Source organism: Nymphaea colorata, chromosome 1 (genome assembly GCF_008831285.2).
Source record: "Nymphaea colorata isolate Beijing-Zhang1983 chromosome 1, ASM883128v2, whole genome shotgun sequence".
NCBI classification, from domain to species: domain Eukaryota; kingdom Viridiplantae; phylum Streptophyta; class Magnoliopsida; order Nymphaeales; family Nymphaeaceae; genus Nymphaea; species Nymphaea colorata.
In genome coordinates this window covers 12,659,237-12,680,149 of record NC_045138.2, presented here as the reverse complement: position 1 = coordinate 12,680,149, position 20,913 = coordinate 12,659,237, and the positions used below count along the sequence as shown (strand labels likewise).

The 20,913-nt window shown below is 35.3% G+C and overlaps 1 protein-coding gene across 1 annotated transcript; it reads left to right on the top strand.

Moving 5' to 3' along the window:
• Nucleotides 1-3,183: 3,183 nt before the first annotated feature.
• LOC116245914 (VQ motif-containing protein 25-like) lies at nucleotides 3,184-3,930 on the top strand. Its single transcript, XM_031617528.2, has one exon. The coding sequence runs from the start codon at nucleotides 3,251-3,253 to the stop codon at nucleotides 3,773-3,775; it is 525 nt and encodes a 174-aa protein (XP_031473388.1). The 5' UTR covers nucleotides 3,184-3,250; the 3' UTR covers nucleotides 3,776-3,930.
• Nucleotides 3,931-20,913: the final 16,983 nt, after the last annotated feature.

Below are 20,913 nucleotides of genomic sequence, written 5' to 3'. Positions count from 1 at the left end.
GCATTCTTATCAAACATCAGCACAAATTCAAAAAATCTTATGTTGCCAATGAGACTCGGTACCTAGATGTAGCAATGGTTTTATAAGTACAGTATGTTCCAAATGAAAATATCTTCAATGTCTATAAAGCATGATTATCAAATGTTAGTGAGTTGTGCTCAACTCTAAAAGTTTCTAGGTGTCAATAAAACAAAGTCTTTTGATTAATTGAAATTCATGGATAAGTAGTGTGTGTGCATGTATATATAATATAGCCACATACATACATAGATACATTTGTGTGTGTATGCATGAGGTTATTAGATTCGGACTCCAGCCATTCCCCATCTAGATCGTTCACACACGCAGTTCAATGCAGCATGTGTGAAAAATATTTGTTGCAATGCGTTGTCTAATAAATTGACCATGATAAATACTTCTGTATGGATGTCAAGAGATTGGATTCGAATTGGATATACCCTTAATTGCATTCATTTTTTCAGATATTTACATATTTAGATTTGAATGGAACAAAGAAAGTCATATTTGAATACTACTCCGAAAATTGATTTCACATATCCGATCCAAATCTGAATCTGATTTCACAATTCAATCATCTTTTCTTAAATCCAAATCTGATGAGATTTCTTAATTAGATATTACATTTTTTTCCATATCTAATTTCCTTATATTGTTTGTTAGATATCTGATCCAAATCAGAGACATTGATCCCTACACATCTACAAATCTAAATTTACTGAAGACATTTTTCAGTCTAGTTACTGATCGGACCCAAAATGAGGCCAAAAGGAGAAAAGGACAAGTTGCAAATTCGAAACGCATCATATAGAAGGTGTGAGCTTCCTTTGTTTGGTCATGACAAATTAAATTAACATTCTGCTCTACCTGAACTACCGCTTATTTTATTTCTTTTCTATATATGATTTTGTTTTTTTTTTTTTGGTGCTTGTTATCTCTGATCTCTTTCTCTGCCAGATAGAAATCAACTCACAATAAAAATGACGGTACACGGATATAGCTGCACTCTTCCAATGGTTTTAAGACTGCCGGCCTTGTGGGGTTATATATATATATATATCTCAAAAGAGAGAGAGATCAGGTGGTGGGTAGACCTGATCCCATCCCTTCTTCCCCTCTTCCCTCCTGCACACACGCGAAAGGGAGAGAGAGTACAGCAGACGCCTGGCATTGTCAGCCGGCAAAACTCTCGTGGCTACCGCTACCCTCAGAATCAATCACATCCACGTGAAGCGAGATACGCCATGATTGCTCGGAAAACCATCAGGACTCGCCGGAAAAAATAACTGAATCATCATCATCCTCCACAGTACACAGTACTGTAGCTTAATTGCAGCCATTAATTTCAACGCTCGCATGCACGGGCAGTTGACATCAACCCACCCGCTTATGGCTCACACGGAGACGATAGAATTAATGTTTTTTGCCGTTAGTATTACGCGCGTGCCGGGTGCCAAAATGGGATGCCTTAGTTGTCAAATTGCATTGTTGGTGAAAACGGGTGGTGAGGTTGGCTTGTTGGTGACTTGATGTTGTGGGATAAGCTGCATGTTCGGGGACGACCCAATGGAAGGATCGTCACCTGATGTACGTAAGGATCAGCAGAAAACGACACTTTTGTGATCGGAATTAAAAATGCCCAAGAGTTGGGGGCCGCAGAGGATGATTAATTTTGAAAGATGAAAAACATGAGAGACAGAGCTGGAGGCTGGTGAATACTAAGTTAATAATTTTTTATGAGGAGAGTTCAATTATAGTTTCAAAATTTTGATAGGAACTGAAATATTTTAAAGTTTTTACATATTTTTTTAAAAAATTTATATGTAAATTTTCTTTTAAAAATTTTTTTGAGGAGGGTCCAAGCTCTTGCCTCCCCTCTGATCTACCCCCCCTGAAAGCTGGTACAGGCCACTGCCCACATGAAGAATAAAAAAATTACCTAAAGGACTTAAAATTCCACTATAATGATTCAAATATTACATAGAGTATGCACACCATACCTAGGTTGATGACTCGTCAGCTAAAAAATTCTGGCTCCATCAGTGGGGACAACAGGTTTATTAATGTCTAGTGAGTGGAAAATTAATCGGTGTGACAGGTTTGCCTGTTGTTAAAAGTATGACATTATTTTGCTTCGTACGATGAGAGGCTGTGTCCATTTGTTTAGTCAGACTTGAGGCCAGTTGATGGAAGCGTGGACACCAAACGCCCTTAAACTATGTATCCGTTTTATTTTTATGGCATCGTTATCGGACGCTTCTAATTAGCTCTCTTTAGTTGGCAACTGCAAATTGAATCGATAACATATACAAGCATGTGAAAGTTAAAGTTTTCTCACAGTATAACTTAAATTAGCATTCTCCCTCTTATACAAGAAAAGCATAATTTTAACTTCCTTAAGCTATTGATTGAATACCTGGAACTAGAATGCTGAGTATTTAGTATCGGGTACCTTGTTTGGTAGAATTTTTGTTCCACCATCCATATATCCCCATTAGTTTGATTTCTTAGAACGTCTATTTCCAGTATTTCAGTACTATATTTGTTTGTGCATGGAACTTAAATTCCATTTGTTTCTAAAAGTAGTTCAAGAACAATAAATTTTAAAAAATATATGCACTTCAATGGTAAAAAATAAATTGCTCAAAAATAAAGTTTCACAACTACAGGGAAGGTCTTGGGTGTTGAGTTCTTCATTTGTTTCATAATGAAACTTTCGAACTTTTGTTCCTCCTCTGCAGTAAAGTTTCAGATATTCAAACGGGCCCTCAATTAGCTTATGTTTTAGCTTGTTTTAAAGGGAAATAGAAATATATATGGACCCTTATTCGACAGTAACAAGATGAAAATCTGAGATCCATACTTGCAATTAAGACGAAAGGGTGGTCCTCCAGAACAAAAGTTTCGTAAATTCTAACATCTATAAGTGGACAACGATGTGAAGGTCGTTGTTATATTCTAAAAACTTATCATACAGCTAATCGAAAGAATAAAAAATGTAAAAACTAGGAGGGCAAGCAAGAAGTGGTGTCATTATATGTCTGCATGTCATTATTTTGAGATATTTCTTGACCCGCCCGCTTCATCAATCGAAGCCAACGCGCTCACAGGATCCTCTCTCTCTCTTCCCCCTTCTCTCAAAAGCAAACGCCTATATATGACAAAACAGCTGCGGAATGTAATAACACACCTTCATCTCTCTCTCTCTCTCTCTCTGATCTCTCTTTCTCAGATGGACGATGAATTGAGCCGCCGGCGAGATCCCGGCGGCGACAGGCCAAGCACCATGTTGGGCGCATGCAGAGATTCTCACACCATCACAAAACCAAGAACAGGAGGGGCAACTACAACCAAGCTCCCATCACCTGCCGTCAGAATCATTCACGTTTTTTCACCGGAGATAATCAAAACAGACCCTGCCAATTTCCGAGAACTGGTTCAGAAACTCACAGGGAAGCCGACGCCCGCCACCTCCAAGTCGACGCGAAAATCCGCAAAGAAACAGCAGCAATCCGATATCACGTCAGATGGACCATCGTCTTCATCATCACCAGCAGCAGTTGAAGCAGAAACCGTAGCCGCTAAGGCCGTCAAAGAGGAGGAGGAGGAAGAGATCTCATGGAGAATCGACAGTTCCAGCTTCGAACAGGATCTTGGTGACATAGACAGCTTCGTTGCCCGTCTCCTCCATATGGGTTCTTCGGACTTCTCAGAATCTTCATTGTTTCCAATAGAAACCGACCACCACCTGTTCTAAACGGCTAACTCTTTAGATCACAAGACGCAGATGGAGCAATAGAGGTTATAGACATGGAAAGGGAAAAACAAAAAGGATGGAAAAGAGTTGTTTCTTTTGAATTTTCCGGATGCCATTTGTATAGGATCCATGAATGGAGTATTCGGGGTATTGGATCTAGAAGCACCTTCATATTTTTACTATCAATACCAAAGATGGGGTTTGTCCTTTTCTTTTCTCCATGTTGGTTTTTAGGATTGGTTCGAAATATTTTGGATATGGATTAAATTCTAGGAATTCTTCTCTCTCCCTTTTTTTCATTAATGTTTCAGTTTTTCTGAAGAACAATGGAGGTTTGCATGTTTATGTGCCCATATCCACTGTGAGTTGCTAAACAAATAGATATTCAGGCCTGGAGAAAAGCTCAAAATTTCTAATTAAACTCACTATGCATGTTTCTGACTATCGCCTAAATTTCGAGAGGCAATAATATCAGCTTGCTTCTTTTTCTGATCTTCTGATCCATTTTCCCAAGCCACGTGTATTTAGTTCTTCCGTTTTTTCGTTTGGTAACCAGTTGCTGTGTCGAATACTTCAATTTTCTTCACATTTTTCTTTACTGTTTGATAAATTGTATCCTCAAAATAAACTTTAGCAGGCATACCCGTCATGTGATTGTCATGCATCATGGTTGTCATCATCTTATGTAACAACTTTGATTAACACTTGCCTAGTTTCTTCTCAAGTGGCTATGTGTATCTAATTAATTTGTGAACCACCATATTTATTTTCTTAAGTTTGCAGAAACTAAAAGGGTCGGGCAACAAGCTTCTCTCTGGTAGCCTCCCATGGTTTCCATGCATCAATAGCAAATCATGAATTTCCAATTGATTCAGTGGCTCAGGAGTTACTGTTGATTTTCAGAGATGTTTACTGGCCATGTTATGCCTAAAAGAGAAATTTAATGTATAATCAATCTCATTTTTGGATGGGAAGCAATTAACCAAAGTATTTGCTTGGTATAATGACTACCTATTCATGATGATGCTGAAACATATTAGTTCCTTCTGCACTGCCATGTTTTGGAAACATTATTGATCCCCATTAAATAAAGGAACTAAGTACTGATTTTCTCAACATCGTCCAATGCGAACGGATCATAGATTCACCGTTTAATTGATTTGCCTTCTTTCTAAAAGGAAAAAGAATTAGTCGAACACCCTTTTGTACTTTGGAAAGATCATGAGAGTTTCCGTTGTTTCATGCATCTAATTATTTTTCCTCCAGTTTTAGTGGAGGCCGCCGTTTAAAGAACCTCACTTTTTGTACCTTTAATTTCTACCTGTATATATTCTTGCTTTGGAAACTTTTCTTGGCGACGGAAAGCTATGTGCAAGTGAGGAAGAGAAAAAAAAGTCATAGACAACAGCTTAAACTTCAAAATAGAACAGAATTTACTTGCTCCCTTTTTTTTCTCATCTCCAGAGGGAAAAGTGCATATAAGTCAAACCCAAAGTTTCACTTCTGCTGCTTTTACTGCCTAGCCACAAAAGTAGGACAGCCGCATTTTTGAGATACACGGAGCTGCAAGAAGAAAGGATCAGGTCGGAACGAATTTGGAAAAAGTGATGCTACTGAAGAATAGAACCAACGGAATTCATGCCTCGGCCTTGTGATGCCATTAATCACATGCACAGCAACAGCAGTTGCATGATGTCACTGCGCTGTAGCTGCTGCGTCAACCGGCTGACCCTACAGATGAGCATCATTAATGCGTGGCACAGATTGGCATCGAACGATCAAAATGGAACTGTAGATAGATGAATGGCTGGTATCACTCTGAGTTTGTTCAGAAAGAGTTCCATGGGGAGACCTATACTCAATCCCTTGTAGGCAATGTCAAACCCTTCGGCATATATCATATTTGGCTGCCCAACAGAATGCATTGGAACAGAGCCTTCTGTTTCATTCCAAATGTTCGATGGTGGGAAATGAACCTCATGGAATGCATAAAAAATGTTTTGAATAACATTTTTTAGAGTTTCTGACATGATATCCCCCTCTTTGATAGTGCTGTTGAGTATTATCTGGTGCATATTGGCAATACCTCTCTTTCCATTTTAAGTTCTTGATTCATGGAGAGTTATTTATGTATGGATCTTGAGATCCCTAAGCCATATATAGTTGCTGGACTTCCTTATCTAGCCCAAATTTCTTGCGCTCTAATAACCAATATTTGTTTGTTTTTTAATGTTTATTTAGGTGAAACCGCATTTGGAGTAAGACCTCCAAGGCCATACCCTTATGAGTCTAAGGATTTAGCTTGACTCAGGGCTTAGGTTGACCTATGGTATGTCCTTCAACTCTAGTTTCACACTAGTCAATATTTTGCAGTTTAGAAGAGTAACACACAAGAAGTGTGATAACAACCACATGATTCGAACCTCAGACCCTTAAGTGTGAGCCGTACCTTGCCACTTGATTGCACTATATTGCCCCAGCCTCAAGGTGAATGATCAATATTTGTTGATGGTGGTCTCTACAATACATGATGCCTTCATAAAATCTTTGTCCCGTTGCTGCATGATGGATGTACCCAACATATCATTTTTAGGATTGGCTAGGAACCATTCCTAATAGTATGGGCAAGTTTTGAAAGTAATTAGAAACAACTAGGCAACCATCTATATAACATTCATAAGGATGGTGTTCCTAAATCATTAGGAATGGTTACGACCCATCCCTAATGAAGATTCACTAGGAATCAATATGTTCTTAAAATTTAAAATTTCAAATACATTTGAACATATATAAAGGAACAGTACTCACATCATTCCTAGTATACACCTTATTAGTATCAATATCAATTTTAGGAACAGTAAACCCAGCCACACACACACACACACGCACATGGGGCAGGATTGGGGTTAGGTCATGGGAAAGAGAGAGAATAAAATTCATGGAATTCTTAAAATAGTTATAGATGGCAGTAGAAAAGAAATAAGAGAGTTTTCTTCTATGATTTTGTTTACTTTGGAACATGGCTGCCGTGCTTACCCAAGATCTACTAATAGTTTCCTGCTTTAGAGCATTTGTCTTTGCAAGTGTCTCGACTAATAATAGTAGGTGTTGCCACTGATCCGTCACCACTTTGTCAAGAATACCATTATAAAAAGTCAAGCGAAGCAAGGATTCTTCAATGATAATGAAAACAAAGAAGAAATAGTAGTCCCGAAGCAATTAGAACCATACGGTTAACAAAAAGGGCAGTCACCCTTGGAAAATGCAAAAAAATGAACACAAACAATGAAAAGAAGTCCTACAAACAAATATGTTCATGATGACAAAAGTAGGCATGTGTGCTGCAAAACAAAAGCATATCATTTTAGTATAAGGTACAAGCAAGAAGAAAGAGAAATTGATGGCTTTAAAAGCATAGAAAAAGGCCAAAGGAACCAAGGACCAAGAAGCACACATCATGCTCAATGAGAACAGAAAAATTCTGTTACACAAATATCACCAAGTTTATTCAACATTGCTCAGCTATTCAAGAATTCTAAGTTATCTAAAATAAGCAACTTAATGAAGGGTGACAAATAATTTCGTTTAAGAGGAAAAATAGTTCTAAATATGATCAGTTGCAAATAGGAACATGCATCGTACTTAATTAAAGAGAAAGATGACCTCTAAAGAGGGGAATATAGGTGATCATAAAACTGATATTTTCACAATCGACAGCTCTTAAGGTTATCTCCAAGATATTCACAATAAACCAAAATAAATAACATATTTAAGGAATCCACATCTTCCACTGCCCAAAGTCCCATTTTCTAGCAAGGACTCTTCTATTTGAGCATGTGCTTAGGCCAAACCTATTTTTGATGCTCTTAGATGGCTATGGCACATGCAAGAGGATTGAAAGCAACAAGAGGCTAAGATACTTGAAGCTAGGAAAAACTAGCATACTTCATTGATTAGTGAGAATATGAAAGTGGACCAGAGTAGCAATAAATTGGTGAAGAAAGTTTACAATAAAAATATGTAGGGAACAACTGCAAGAGGTAAAAGATAGCCTAAGTCACTCCATCTAGTGTCACGAGTCCTAAAAAAAAGATTTCATTGTCAACTTCAAATATACTTTGTACATTCTGTTAGGATACAAAAGACCAAAATGCATCATCTAACTAAGAAAAGAACCATGAGTAACTTCATAGCTTCTCAGAGGAAATTTTCTAAGAAGATTAATTCAGGAGAAAAGCATATTCATGTCAACAAATGATTCAATAAGGTGCTGTCTTCTCACTGCTTAAGATCCTAATCTACAATAAATACCATATCATCATATTAATGAGTGTGTTTTACAATTCTATTGATCTTGGTACAACATTGAGATGGAAGGTAGGCATTTGACTTGCAAGTTAAAGATGTGACTCCTCCACAACTAATTAATATCAGCTTCTATCCTTTCTTGAACAAAGGAGAAGAAGTCAACATGAATGCATACATGTAATTGAGTACATTCTTCAATAGATCAGCCGACAACTTCAAAGGAAGAAGAGATTAAGTGAAACAAAAGCTCATCAAGATGCAAAGTCTGTACAAGTTTGGTCACTACTAGAGGAAAAACAAAAGTCCATCATTCATTAGTTTTCCAATTTAAGTAAAATGATTTAGATGTTATTGACATGGTTAATGAAGGTAGGATAAATATCATCTCTCTAAAACATAAATTACATGATATATGAACCATTTTAAAGGAGCATAGGTTGCAACATGCCTCATGGTTGATAATAGTTCTGAAACAACCCTACTAGAGGCTAGCCTCCTATCTTTTATCAAGCAACAACGACTAGCTATAACAAAAGTTTAAGAATAGAGCTATACTTCAATAGAGGAAGCCAAAAGGTGCTCCAAACCAAAAATAATGGACCAGAAAGACAAAGCAAAAATGGCCTAATACTACTTGATGATAGACAAAATCTCTAGAGCTAGATCATCTGCAAAAACTGAAACTTTGTGAATTGCCTCGACAACTGCAAGGAACTTATTGTGAATCAACCCTCTACCCTCTGCATGTGCCTGAATCTAGCTTCTCCATTCATTCTGATTGGGGATCAATAGGACCTGATTAACTTGGATGAGGTCTTGAGAGGCGAGGACTTTCTCAAGAGCCCAGGTTTCTGGCATTAGTCCATTCGTATAGATACTGAACTTTCTTGAGTCAGTCTGCATGTTGTCATATTTGTGCATACCCAAAGTTGTGAATTTCTCAACTCCTACAAATTTGAAAGCCACTTGCACACAAAAATTGCCCTAAAGAATATGTGGCCACCTACCTACTAAATTGCCAATGGACAGCTAAAATTTTAGTGATTCACTAGCCTCTACCAGATTCTGAAAGGCTGAAAAGGACTCAATGCCTCTAGATCTTGTTGGCTTTGCACTTAAGAGCCCCCATCTTCTTGTCACTATAGTGTGATTCCTTGCCATCCATAATCTCCACATGGACGTGCCAATATATAAAGTTCTTCATGATCAACAAATAGTTTCACTTTCATTGCTACAACAGATAGTTCAACTATAAAACCATCTTCCACAATTTCTTGTGACAACTACTTCTCAAAGCTTTCATCACCTCTAGAAACATTTGGCTATAAAATAACTACTTTTCACCTATCACCTTGTGAAGCACTCTCCAGCTGTCACAAGTTATTGGCAGACATGGAATTGCCCTCTGGTGTCAATACTAATGCAAGGGCTGCATGTGCAAAAGTAGCTACATCCTATGGCCTTATTGTAGTGGCCAATAAGGAAACTTAGAAATTTCTATGGTTAGATGAAGATATATGGATGTGATCAAAATAAAGCAACGAATTGGTCAGCTGCATTGTTGGAATACAATGAGAGAGAAAGAGAAAGAGAGAAAGAGAGAGAGAGAGGTAGAGATCTAGAAATCAAAAGAGAGGCAAGAATAGAAAGGGATAAAGAAATGTAAAGATCAAAAGAGAAGCAGACATCAAGGGATTAAAAATTGGCAAATCAAGAAATCCTATGGTAATAGGTAGATTGAGAGGTATTAACTAAATCTGGATCTTATAGCATTCATCTGACTTTAAGAACTATACATTTAGGTACATGAGCACAAAAAACCCACTTGTGAATATGCAAATAGCTTAATTCATTTGGCAAATGGCCATTTATTCCAAATCTCTATCTTGACATATCTGCCACCAAATAATCAAAGTGTTGTTCAATTCATGCATAAAATCAACATAAGAAACTTGCCATTTGTTTGTTCCCCAAAACTCAGAAACAATATAAACTAGGTGCCGTTTCAATCTAATACATAATTCAACGACTCATTTGATCAAACAAACGAGAAACACATTCCCATTTAGGAGTAATTAGAAGGCATTATTGCAGCACATGTGTCATTGCAGTCATAAGGAATTTAATATTTGTTTGAAGCCCTAAAATTCAAAAACATAATGTAGGTACTCATCTAATCTGAACTAAAATCCTAAATGAACAATACTACAAATTAAACATGAAAATCACATTCATGTTAGGAGTAATTAGCAAGCTTTATTCTATTAGGTATTGTTGAAATATAAAACATGTACCCATTCAAGCAGCACAAGTAGACTACCTTAGTTGACAACCAATATCAAGACAAAGTATATTGTCATATTCATGTTGCGTTGGATGATATCCTACAAATACTTCCTATATTTATGTTGCCAAAAACACTTTTGGACATCGGCAGTCCTGAGGTCAGTTTGTTAATGGAGGGGGTAACATAGAACATGTGGCAATAAAAGATGAATTACTACAAGGTACATATAAAATTTATGAAAAACATGAACACGTACTAAAAAGTGCTGTTAAGTATGTGGAATGCACTAACAGAAGTCAAAGAACTGAGCATGTTGATAATGTCTATCCATTTTTGGCCTATGACCAGCAGCCACCATGATTTAAATATCACACCATGCAGGGACAAGAGCTAGAAAAGAAAGGAAAACAAAAAAAATGTAAGAAAATGAAACTTCTAAAATAAAATGTAACTGTTTGACATAATTCAAAATGCAACCAGCAAAGAAGCAAAGGCATAATTAGTACACATAAAAAATGGAATATATCAAAATTAAAGTTTTTGATAACCTCACTTTGAATATAGTATGTATTTGTATGCTTGTGTTAATTAAGCATGTTGATAATCCTGATAAAAATATTCATTACAAGAATCCACAAAATTTTTTATGTATTATATTACTCATAAGGAGAACCATAGAGGAGAACCCATATTTTTGCATGTCTTTTTAAATTTTTGGAAATCAATTTACTTGAATTGTATAGTAGCAACCTTCCTGCATGATCTTGACCCAGTTGCCATAGAGGTTGCTTACAAAAGGCTCGTTGTCATATTGATTTGTATAATGAGGGAACATGTTCCATTGCATAGTTACTACAATAAGAGAATTCTAGTAATGAAAGTCATCTTATAAGGCAGCTTCTAAATGAGCCACTTTCAAAAGTATTATTGCTAGAGGCAAATGTTTTGGAGCTAATGAACTAGGGCAAGAAATTACAATTTCCAAACTTCCCATCATCCATGATTCCAAATAGGGATAGATAAACAGCATAGTGACTTATATCTCCTTATGTATTTTATTTGCTGTTAAAAAAGGAATAACATGCAATTGCTACTTCATACATTTTCTATTAACAATAACCCAATTTGTTTGCTTAAACAACAATTTCATTCTCATTCTGAAATTCTCAGCGTTTTTGAATTTTTGTTGGAACAACGTGAAGTTAAAAAAGTGTCATACTCTATCAAGAAATACCTTAAGTTAGAGCTAATGGACAATAGTAATTGTATGTTGACTTGTCATATCTTGAGAGAAAACCACTTAGGAAGAGGTATTATCATGGCAATGCCCATTTTCAGATTAAGCGATGGTAGCTGTTAACTTGTAAGTTAGTAGACATATTAGAACATATAACAAGACTAAGAAAAAGGTTTATAATAAATTCCATTCTGCTTATGAATGAACCAGTATGTTTAATATGATAGAGCTAGTGACTAAGAATCAACATTTGGAAAGATAGAAAAATGAAAATTAAATAAAAAATCATTTGCTATGCATGAACTCAAAAAGGTATTATGAATACTGCCATTTCTATACCAGCTCCTATTATGATTGCATTAGTTATATAATGGACGGACAACATCTGCCCTATAGATGCATGGTCCTATTCAAGGAGAAGAAAAAACCTCATTGATGTGTGCATATATATGTTACTAAAATATATGAATTTTCAAACTAATCAATGTTTAAATATCATTATTTACAAATTCTTTAACATTAATATTCACACTTATGGTTAACCATGCATAAGGTAAAGTTGTCTCTAGCAACAAATACTCTATACGATGGAGGACCTAGGTACATCTATTTAAATGAAGAGTACCTAGGAGATGGAAGTCACTTTTCAAGTAACCTTCATTCGACAAATGGTTAACCATGCATTCTAGACATGTGATAGCAAATAGATTAGAGGCATGGAGAAAGAGATACCAAGTTTTTTTGTTGAGGATATACAGTTTGATGTCACTACAGCCGTAACTTTTGTGTGAAAGCCCTTTGATCTGCTATAAGAATTCTCCACAACTCACATGGCACACATTTTATGTAGTCTTTTAGGTGCACTTGGGACAAAGAATGTGCCAATATCTTGTGAGTTTTATAGATTTGATGGTCAAGTATAACTACAAATGGCTATGTACCGAGGGGGGCCATGGCTGGTCATACTCAGTACCAATATCCATTAACACTTGGAAATAGAACCCTTGACCTATCACTTTCCTTTATATTTGATAAGTTCTCACAAATTTTGGGAAAAAGACATCACCAAAAGATGCCGCTTACATATCTTTTGTTAAACTAATCCTAGAACAACAAGCCATCTTTAGCACATTTGTCATAGATTATGCATTGAGTTTCTTGGGAGCCTTTGTTACTAACTATATTATGAGATTTAGGCCTTATATATAAATTTAGCACTATAAGATTCATAGATAAAATAAAACTTGTACAAATTTTTTCTTTTTAATTTGAGCTAATTATTTAAATACAAACAATATCACATTTACCAGTAATACACTATTTTTTGGTCTAAGACATTGGCAGAAAATGAAGGATAGTTAGTTTTTAGGTGCCTTTGCATATATCACATCAACACAAACAACCATTTGCAAATATTATCTATGGGATGATCTATGGCTTTTTGTGGAAGTTAATTTTTTATCTATAGATAATGTTCTATATGTATATTATATAAGAGATTTTTATAATCAAGGGTCTATAATGTTGGAAGTTTGCAATTATAGAAATTATGTTCATATGTAGAACAGCCATCCCAAGGTATAATTTTCAATTGACCAACCTTGTCAAAGTTGAACATATCATACGGATATGTTAGCAAAGAGTTTAAAAAACTAATGGTCCTTAATGCTGTAATTTTAACTCCGAAACAACCAGACACAAAATACAATCCCTAATATACAGAATATGATGGACACAAAGCCAAAAATAATCACAGTAAAATTGAACATGGGTAGAGCTAGGGTTGAACCTTGGCTCAACTAACTTTGAAGAAGGGTTAGGTTTAAATTAAGCTTGTTTGGTCGTCTTGAGTTGAATACGCTGGACCTGGGGTAACAACCTGAATTCAGTGGGCATAGCTACGCTCAATTTGACTCATATGTGAATTTAAACAGGTTAGAGATAAGTTGGTTCAGACTCAACTTGATTAGGGCCATTGAATTCAATAGTGTGCACCCTCAAGCCATGGGCCCACATGGGTTGAGTAAAGTAAAAATAGGATATTGGGCATGCATAATATAGAAAATTTGAGAAATTGTTGAGCGAAACGAACAAACCACCTTTAGATGACTAAGATGAAATGCCATCTTATCCTTGGCACAGATTTCTAAATCAATTGGGTTTGGGTGAGTCAATTGGGCCAGATCATGGTCCACTGGTTCGTTAGGGTTTGATTCAGATGGCTCTAATAAACATCCTGATCTTCTAAAAAAAACTACTACAAATAGGAAAGTTTTGAATATATTGGGAAAAAGGCTGGCTTAGTAAGTTTGAAGTTGATTTTTTGAAAATTGAGCTTGAGGAACCTAGATCTGTAGCTCATGAAATGTCATTAATCAAGAAAATAGAGGATTCTAATGAAAATCGAGTTCAAACAAGCTCTAGGCATAAATAGGAGTAAAGTGACTGACTGAGTGAAGTACATAAGGTTAGTGGATATGTAAAACTAAAATCGCACTGCAATAGGGGATTTGACTAAAACTGAGTTAGGTTGCTTCCATTCATTCATAAATAAGTTGTCACCAGATTGATATGAGATAATATAGCAGAATTGAATTTAAATTGACCTCAAACATCTTGGATGAATTGATGGGAAAGTGAGATAGGGTTAAGCTAGCCTTAGTGTGATTGAGATATCCTAAGCGCGGTATGGATTAATTGAACTTGGTTGGATGAAATTGAACAAGGGCTACCAAAATGGCAGCCAAAGTAACATGACAACCAGGTCTGAACTTTGTACAGCTAAAAATGGGTAGTTCCACTAGAGCAAAGTTGTAGGGAGTATTTGAAATCTATCCTAATCTAGTGTCAGGTAGTGTACTAAAAATAGTATTCCACACAAAAATCAAGCCAATTATCCAAAACAAAAGGGTTTTGTACCATATAATGTCAAAAGTCTTCATACCGGTCCACCCTTGACATTAAATGCAGCAAGCCCCTTACTGCTGAAGTCGGTAGATAGACTTACCCTCAAAGATTGACACAAGAACCCATCAGAAAAATGGTCCACTTCTGTTTGGAAGAAAGCACATTTCATTGTCTATTTGGAAGTACAGATACAAGAATGAACCCCATGGGAACAGCAGGTAACTTAAATTTTTCATTTTGAAAACTCTCATATCCTTATTGTCAGCTGGCTATATGCAACAATTAAACCTACAAGACAAAGCTTGGATGCTTGTCCAATTAACAAGCCAATTTGTCCAACCTATTACTGGCATGTCTTTTAGGACATTTCTTGCTACAATAATGGACACTGTTTGGCAGGTACTATTCAAGGCATCAAGGTCCCAACAAGGGAAGCCAATAGACATAGAACATGTCATTCATCTCCCCTATTTCATATTGCCAGGAATACACAGCTCCCAACATGAAAATATATCACATATAAATGCCCATGCAAACCTGCATCATATTTTTCTAACTTTAGGCCTTGGTATTTAGAAGCAAAAATGACAAAATGAAAAAGGAAACACCAATAGACAACACATATTCACAAGACTATAGGAAAGAAAACTTAAGTATTTTCTTTCAAAAAGGTACATAGATTGGAAAACCTAGTGATAGTTAAATTAGAGAACCTCACCAAGTCAAATATTTTAGTATGTGTAACAACATAATCATAAAATAACTGGAACCACATGTTGATAATTCTCCAATAAGGCTAGAGTTACAGCTAGAGTTTTAGTTTCACTTGGAACATCTTATTGACAAGTACCATAAGAAGGCACATCATCTAGGGGATAAAACAACCAGAAATAACATATCCAAGATATTGTCTAGGAATAGTTAACTCTCTCATATCACCATTAGAGAACACCAGACACATCAGATAACCTCATAGTTCATAGACAATAAAATGCCACGTTCTTTACCTTATATTTCAATGTTGCTTGTGTCATACATACTTTTTATTCTGATACTTATTACATTCAATATCAACCTCTTACCTAAATTTATTGTTTAACTCACTGAGCAGCAACATGAAACAAAACATGTGCTCATTTGGTAGGTTACAAAATTAGGGAATATATGATGCGTGGATAAGGTCTCAAATATAATAATGCAGTTACTTATTCGAAGCAACTATATCTATGATAAATTTGAAAGAAACCTACCATTTCTGAAAAATGGTGTTTGCTAAGCTCAATTAAGTTGGATTAAGTTAAAATAAGCCAAGCAGAACATCCAATGAACCATAAACGATACTACTAGAATTCAAACTAGGCTTTAAACAAGGCCAACTTAGGTTAATATATCCAGGTTGGTCAATTTTCATGGTTTTCCTAGGGCTCCAAGAAAAAATGGTAAAATAGCATGGGGTTGACCTAGGGTTTTGCTATGCCTTGAGTGATGAATCCTTGAGAGGGGATAAGGCAAGGTTGGTTAGGACTACCAATGGTTAAGAATTGCAATGACTTCAATAATTAGAAAATGCCCTGAAAATGGGTCCAAAACAAACATGCTGAGAATGAAATGGTAAGTTTAGAAGTGGAAATTTTGAGGTATTCAAAGATACCCACTTTGGTACTCAGTCAAGTTTAGTGGCAAAGATAAATGCTCCAAATTTTCTATAGAGTAAAAAAAACTTGATTCAAAACTTGTTAATGAAAATTTCAAAATTTGAACATGAAAAATGTGGTAAAGGGACAAGCTTCATCTATTTAATGCTATTCATTGTAAAATGGATTGGATGTATGGGAGTTCCACCACTTTTGCCTCAGTATTAAGTAAACTGCATTGGAAATTCTGTATTAAGAAAATTTTAAATAGAACTTCATGTTCAAATTAACTCAGTTGAAGTAAGGGAACTTTATCAGAAATCTTAATAGAACCATAAACAGGTTGAAGCAAGGGAATTTCTCCCCTTTTACTTTGGTAAACAAGAAAAATGGATTTATCTACACCAACTTTTGTTGCAAAAAAATTAAAATAAAAATTAGTTGAAGCCATGGACTAAAAAAAAAAACCCTTGCAACTTCCATAGCTATAGCTTTTCAAAAATGCCCTAGTTTAAAAGATACCAGTGCTTTTGAAAAAACAACAAGATGTTTTTTGGATGATAGGCTAAGCCCTAATTTTGATAAACAGTGTAGGAAAAACGATTGAAAATGTTGGACTAAACCAGAACAAAGGCTCATGTTTAGTTCTTTATAATGAATGATATACCTCTCCTGAGATAGAGGTGAATGTCGAGAATTTCATCACCCTCACTGGCATAATCTAGGTTTGAGGGGTTTTGTCCATTCCATGAACTGACCAACAATGTGATGACGAATGAGAAAATATTTGTCAAGATAAAAAAGGGATTGGGTTAATTACAACAATGGCCAACCGGTCAAGAAACATAACAAAAAATGCCAAGTTTTTTTATTCAAAATCACTCGTAAATTATCAATGTAAGCTATAAAGTTGGGTGCCAGGTTGTCCAAACAAATATGGGTCTTCATTTTTTCACCATATGTTATAAGCATTAGAATTTATTTGACATTAATTTTTATTGAAATTTTAGGAAGGATGCCTTTCAATTTCCAAAATATGAAAGTAAAGAAATCATCCTTGGCTTCTTCAAAAACCATAAAAAGAAGCAGATACTGACCCTAAAATAACACGTCCACATAAAGATTGTAACATTCAAATTCTTATCAATTTAGCTCTCATGCCCTTCATTTCATTGTAGGTACGATTTTGTTTCCTTTTTATTTTCTTGTTTTGTCTTTTTTGCTTTATTGTACATTTGGCTTTTGATTTTCTTCTTGATTCCCTTGCTTTTGATCCTTTTGCTTTTGTTTTCTTTCTTTAACAAGCCAACTTCCATCTGTGAGGGAAAAATCCTTACCACTCTGAATACTACTATGAAGCTCGCTATCTGTATGTCTAGCTTTGTCAGATATCCCATGGTTTATAAGGACACAAAAGCCCACAAGCTATTTACATCACATTTATGCCTAGTCGGTATTCTTCATTACCGACCCAAAGGAACAATTACACTCCCCCCCTTGCATATCAATCAATTTTCATTTCGCTATTAAAGAATTTACAATTATTACAACTTTCCTCTCAAGACATAATCCTTCTAAATCCTTATATATTCTTGAGTAGACACCCGAAATTTACACATATCAAAATCACTATTACCCCTCATAAATGGAAGTTTTGAATTGGTTTCAAAGCCATGGGCTATGAACTACACCAAATCAAATCATATACTCTAGGCACAACAAGACCCAAATCCCCCTAAGTTGTCGCCACTTTGAAAAATAACCAATTTGCCCCATTTTTTCTTAATATTAAAGAACAATTATCAAAATTTTGAAAATTGTCTTACCCATGATCAATGAGGGTTAATTTCCATCTCTACAAGTCATTAGAAACACTCATAACTAGTCTACTAGCTTACTTTTGATAAAAAAATTAATCAAAATAGCCCATTTCTCTTTTTTTCCACCATTTCTCATCAGCAGAGCACCTACAGACCTGTTCAAACTCCCAATAGGTTTTCTTTCATATCAACAAATTATTTTGAAATCAAATTCTAGCTTTTAAGCTTGAATTTTATTGTTAGAGCAACCATTTCTAGGATATAGTACCATATTCCTCATTTTTGCATGTATGATCATCATTTCTAACTACTTATTTTCAGCATAAATTCTAGCTTTCAAGCTTGAATTCTAGTGTTAGAGCAACCATTTCTAGGATATAGTACCTTATTCCTCATTTTTGCATGTATGATCATCATTTCTAACTACTTCGAGTAAGTCTACCAGAATTGAGTTGAAATGTTATTCTTCAATATTGGATCTGACTATTCTTACTATCAATTCAAACAATTCTAACTTATATTGAACATAATTGTAGTTTTTCAATCATTAGTCCACATCTGGATATTGTCATTGGTGACTTCCAAACTAGTTTTTGGGAGATCTAAAATGCTAATTTTCAATCCAAGTGTATAGACGAATCAATGTCACTCAAGGAGAGTATCATTATGTTCATTTCTTACACTGACATGAAATCCTCTACTTGCTATGTCTAATGTTAAATCTTCCAATGACAGATTAGCTTGGAAAGATTATGTACAACTCATGGCTGCATAGCACGTCATGCAATCTTTCAAACAAGCACTTAAACATTTTATTTGGATAATCCCACATCTTTCAAACAACGTCAAAAAGTGATGCTCTTTGACATATATTCAACATAAATATCATCTTATCAATAACTCATTTATCATTAACAAAAGATTTATTGCATCATACGGTGATGTAACATGATACATAATTCATAAATGACACTACAAAACAAGCAGTTCAACAAAAAATGTAACTTTTCATTTGTTTAAACAATTTGTCGAACACTTGGTGAGTGGCTAAAAAGGTTAGGGACCATAAACATTCAAACATCAAAAAAAACATTCAAATGACAACCAACGGAACTAATATTTTGCAAATAAGTATATGTGTAATTGAGTTAGACATGGTCTAAATTTGACGCCGAAATCTGGCCACAATGAGCCGAAATCTAAGTTAGAGAAAAATTGAGGGTTCTGTGATTATGTAGAGATTTTATGTAATTAATATATTAAATTGAAGGTACTAAGCTCAACAAATATTCTTACAAAATTTTATGGCCTAATATTACAACAAAACAACAATATGTCACTGGAAGAAATTGGATACATATCCTATAAGCATGTTATAACTTCAGATCATATACAATTAGAACAAATGTGAGGGGAGATTGAGAAGCCAGCCTTTTTAAGCTTCAAGCAGTCAAAAAACAGGATGAAGAAGAAGAACTTGTTGGAAAATTACCAAAAAATCGCCAGTAAAGACACCACTTAAAAAGAAGAAAGAAGGAGAAGAAGGGTTCAGGCAGAGATAATAGGTTAGGAAAGCCTCTACTGACATATGCAACACATCAGTAAAGACACCACTTAAAAATGTCGGTAATATTAATGTGGTAAACATGACTGACGTTTGAGGCGCATCATTGATAAGGTGTTAGTGATGTCTCGAGTCAAGATGTTGATCAAAGTAGTGTTGTTGCAACACGTGATGCTCGTGTCGGTAAAGATTAGATTGATACATGTACTTTTTTCTGACACACTCAGCTGGACATTGGTAATCTTCAATGTTGAAAAGTTTCATCCACACGAGAACCATTTTGCATTGGTAAAACTGGATGGTTTTTTTCACTTTTCCCTATGTTCGACACCAGACGTCGGTAAAGGTTCAACTTCAACAACATAATAGCTCCACATGTCAATGAAGGCTCCTTTTAACCGATGTCCTCTGTTGGCATTAGTGAAATTCATACTTACCTACATTTGGTTTGGAACGCCGGTAAAATTCAACTTTCACCGACATATATTTTCTCGGGTAGTAATTGTTGTTTCTCTCAGATATTTCTAGAAAACTTTGGCATGCAATGTTGATGGACATGAACATATGAATGAAATTTGAGTACACAAAGATATAAAGGTGGAGATGATACTAAATGAACAAGGGCAGAAATTGACAATCCAATAAATATTTCAATTTGTGAAAGCTAGATATTACATAATTTTTTTTGTTTTTGTATGCATTTTGTAAAACTAGGCACATTAATGTTGGACAGTTTTTTTCTCATGAAATTTTGATTTCTAGTTCTCCTATCATGTATTATTGTTTGTATCTCTCTCTCTCTCTCACACACACACACGTCTGAAGAACGTGGTCTTCTTTTCTTTATGTGTGAAGCCTTACTCTTTACAGCCTAATTGAAGACCTGAAGTGGTGCTTATTTAGTTCAATAAATCGATAAGAACAATGAGCTATTTTTGCATGTCATTTTCTTTTTAAGTTTGTATCTTTTTTGGGCTTTTTTATGTATTTCAATTGGAGTATTTATAAGAGCCTTCTTTTGTTAAAATTTCTTCCACACCTCTAGTGTTGTACCACAAAAGTTTCACCTTATTGAAAATTTCACTACTATAAAAATGAGACTGTTAATTCAGCTTTCTAAGGCATCCTATGGTCTTGTTCATGGCCACATTTGGTAACAAGGTCCAACCAACTAACATATGGGGATATAGAATGGTATCGATGCAGGGACATGGTCTGCAATTGGCAGTCCTCGATTTGAGCAAAATTTATTTCCTCCTCATCTTCTTTGATTGTGGTTTCCATTAGGTAGCTGTTAGAAATGTTGAAACTAAGGTTTCTTGTGCCCTGATATGTAGTCGGTGCATGAACTCAATGTTATGACTGGTAGTTATATTGTCAG

Coding starts and splice junctions, on each gene's coding strand:
- LOC116245914 (XM_031617528.2), top strand. CDS start 3,251: ATGGACGATGAATTGAGCCGCCGGCGAGATCCCGGCGGCGACAGGCCA.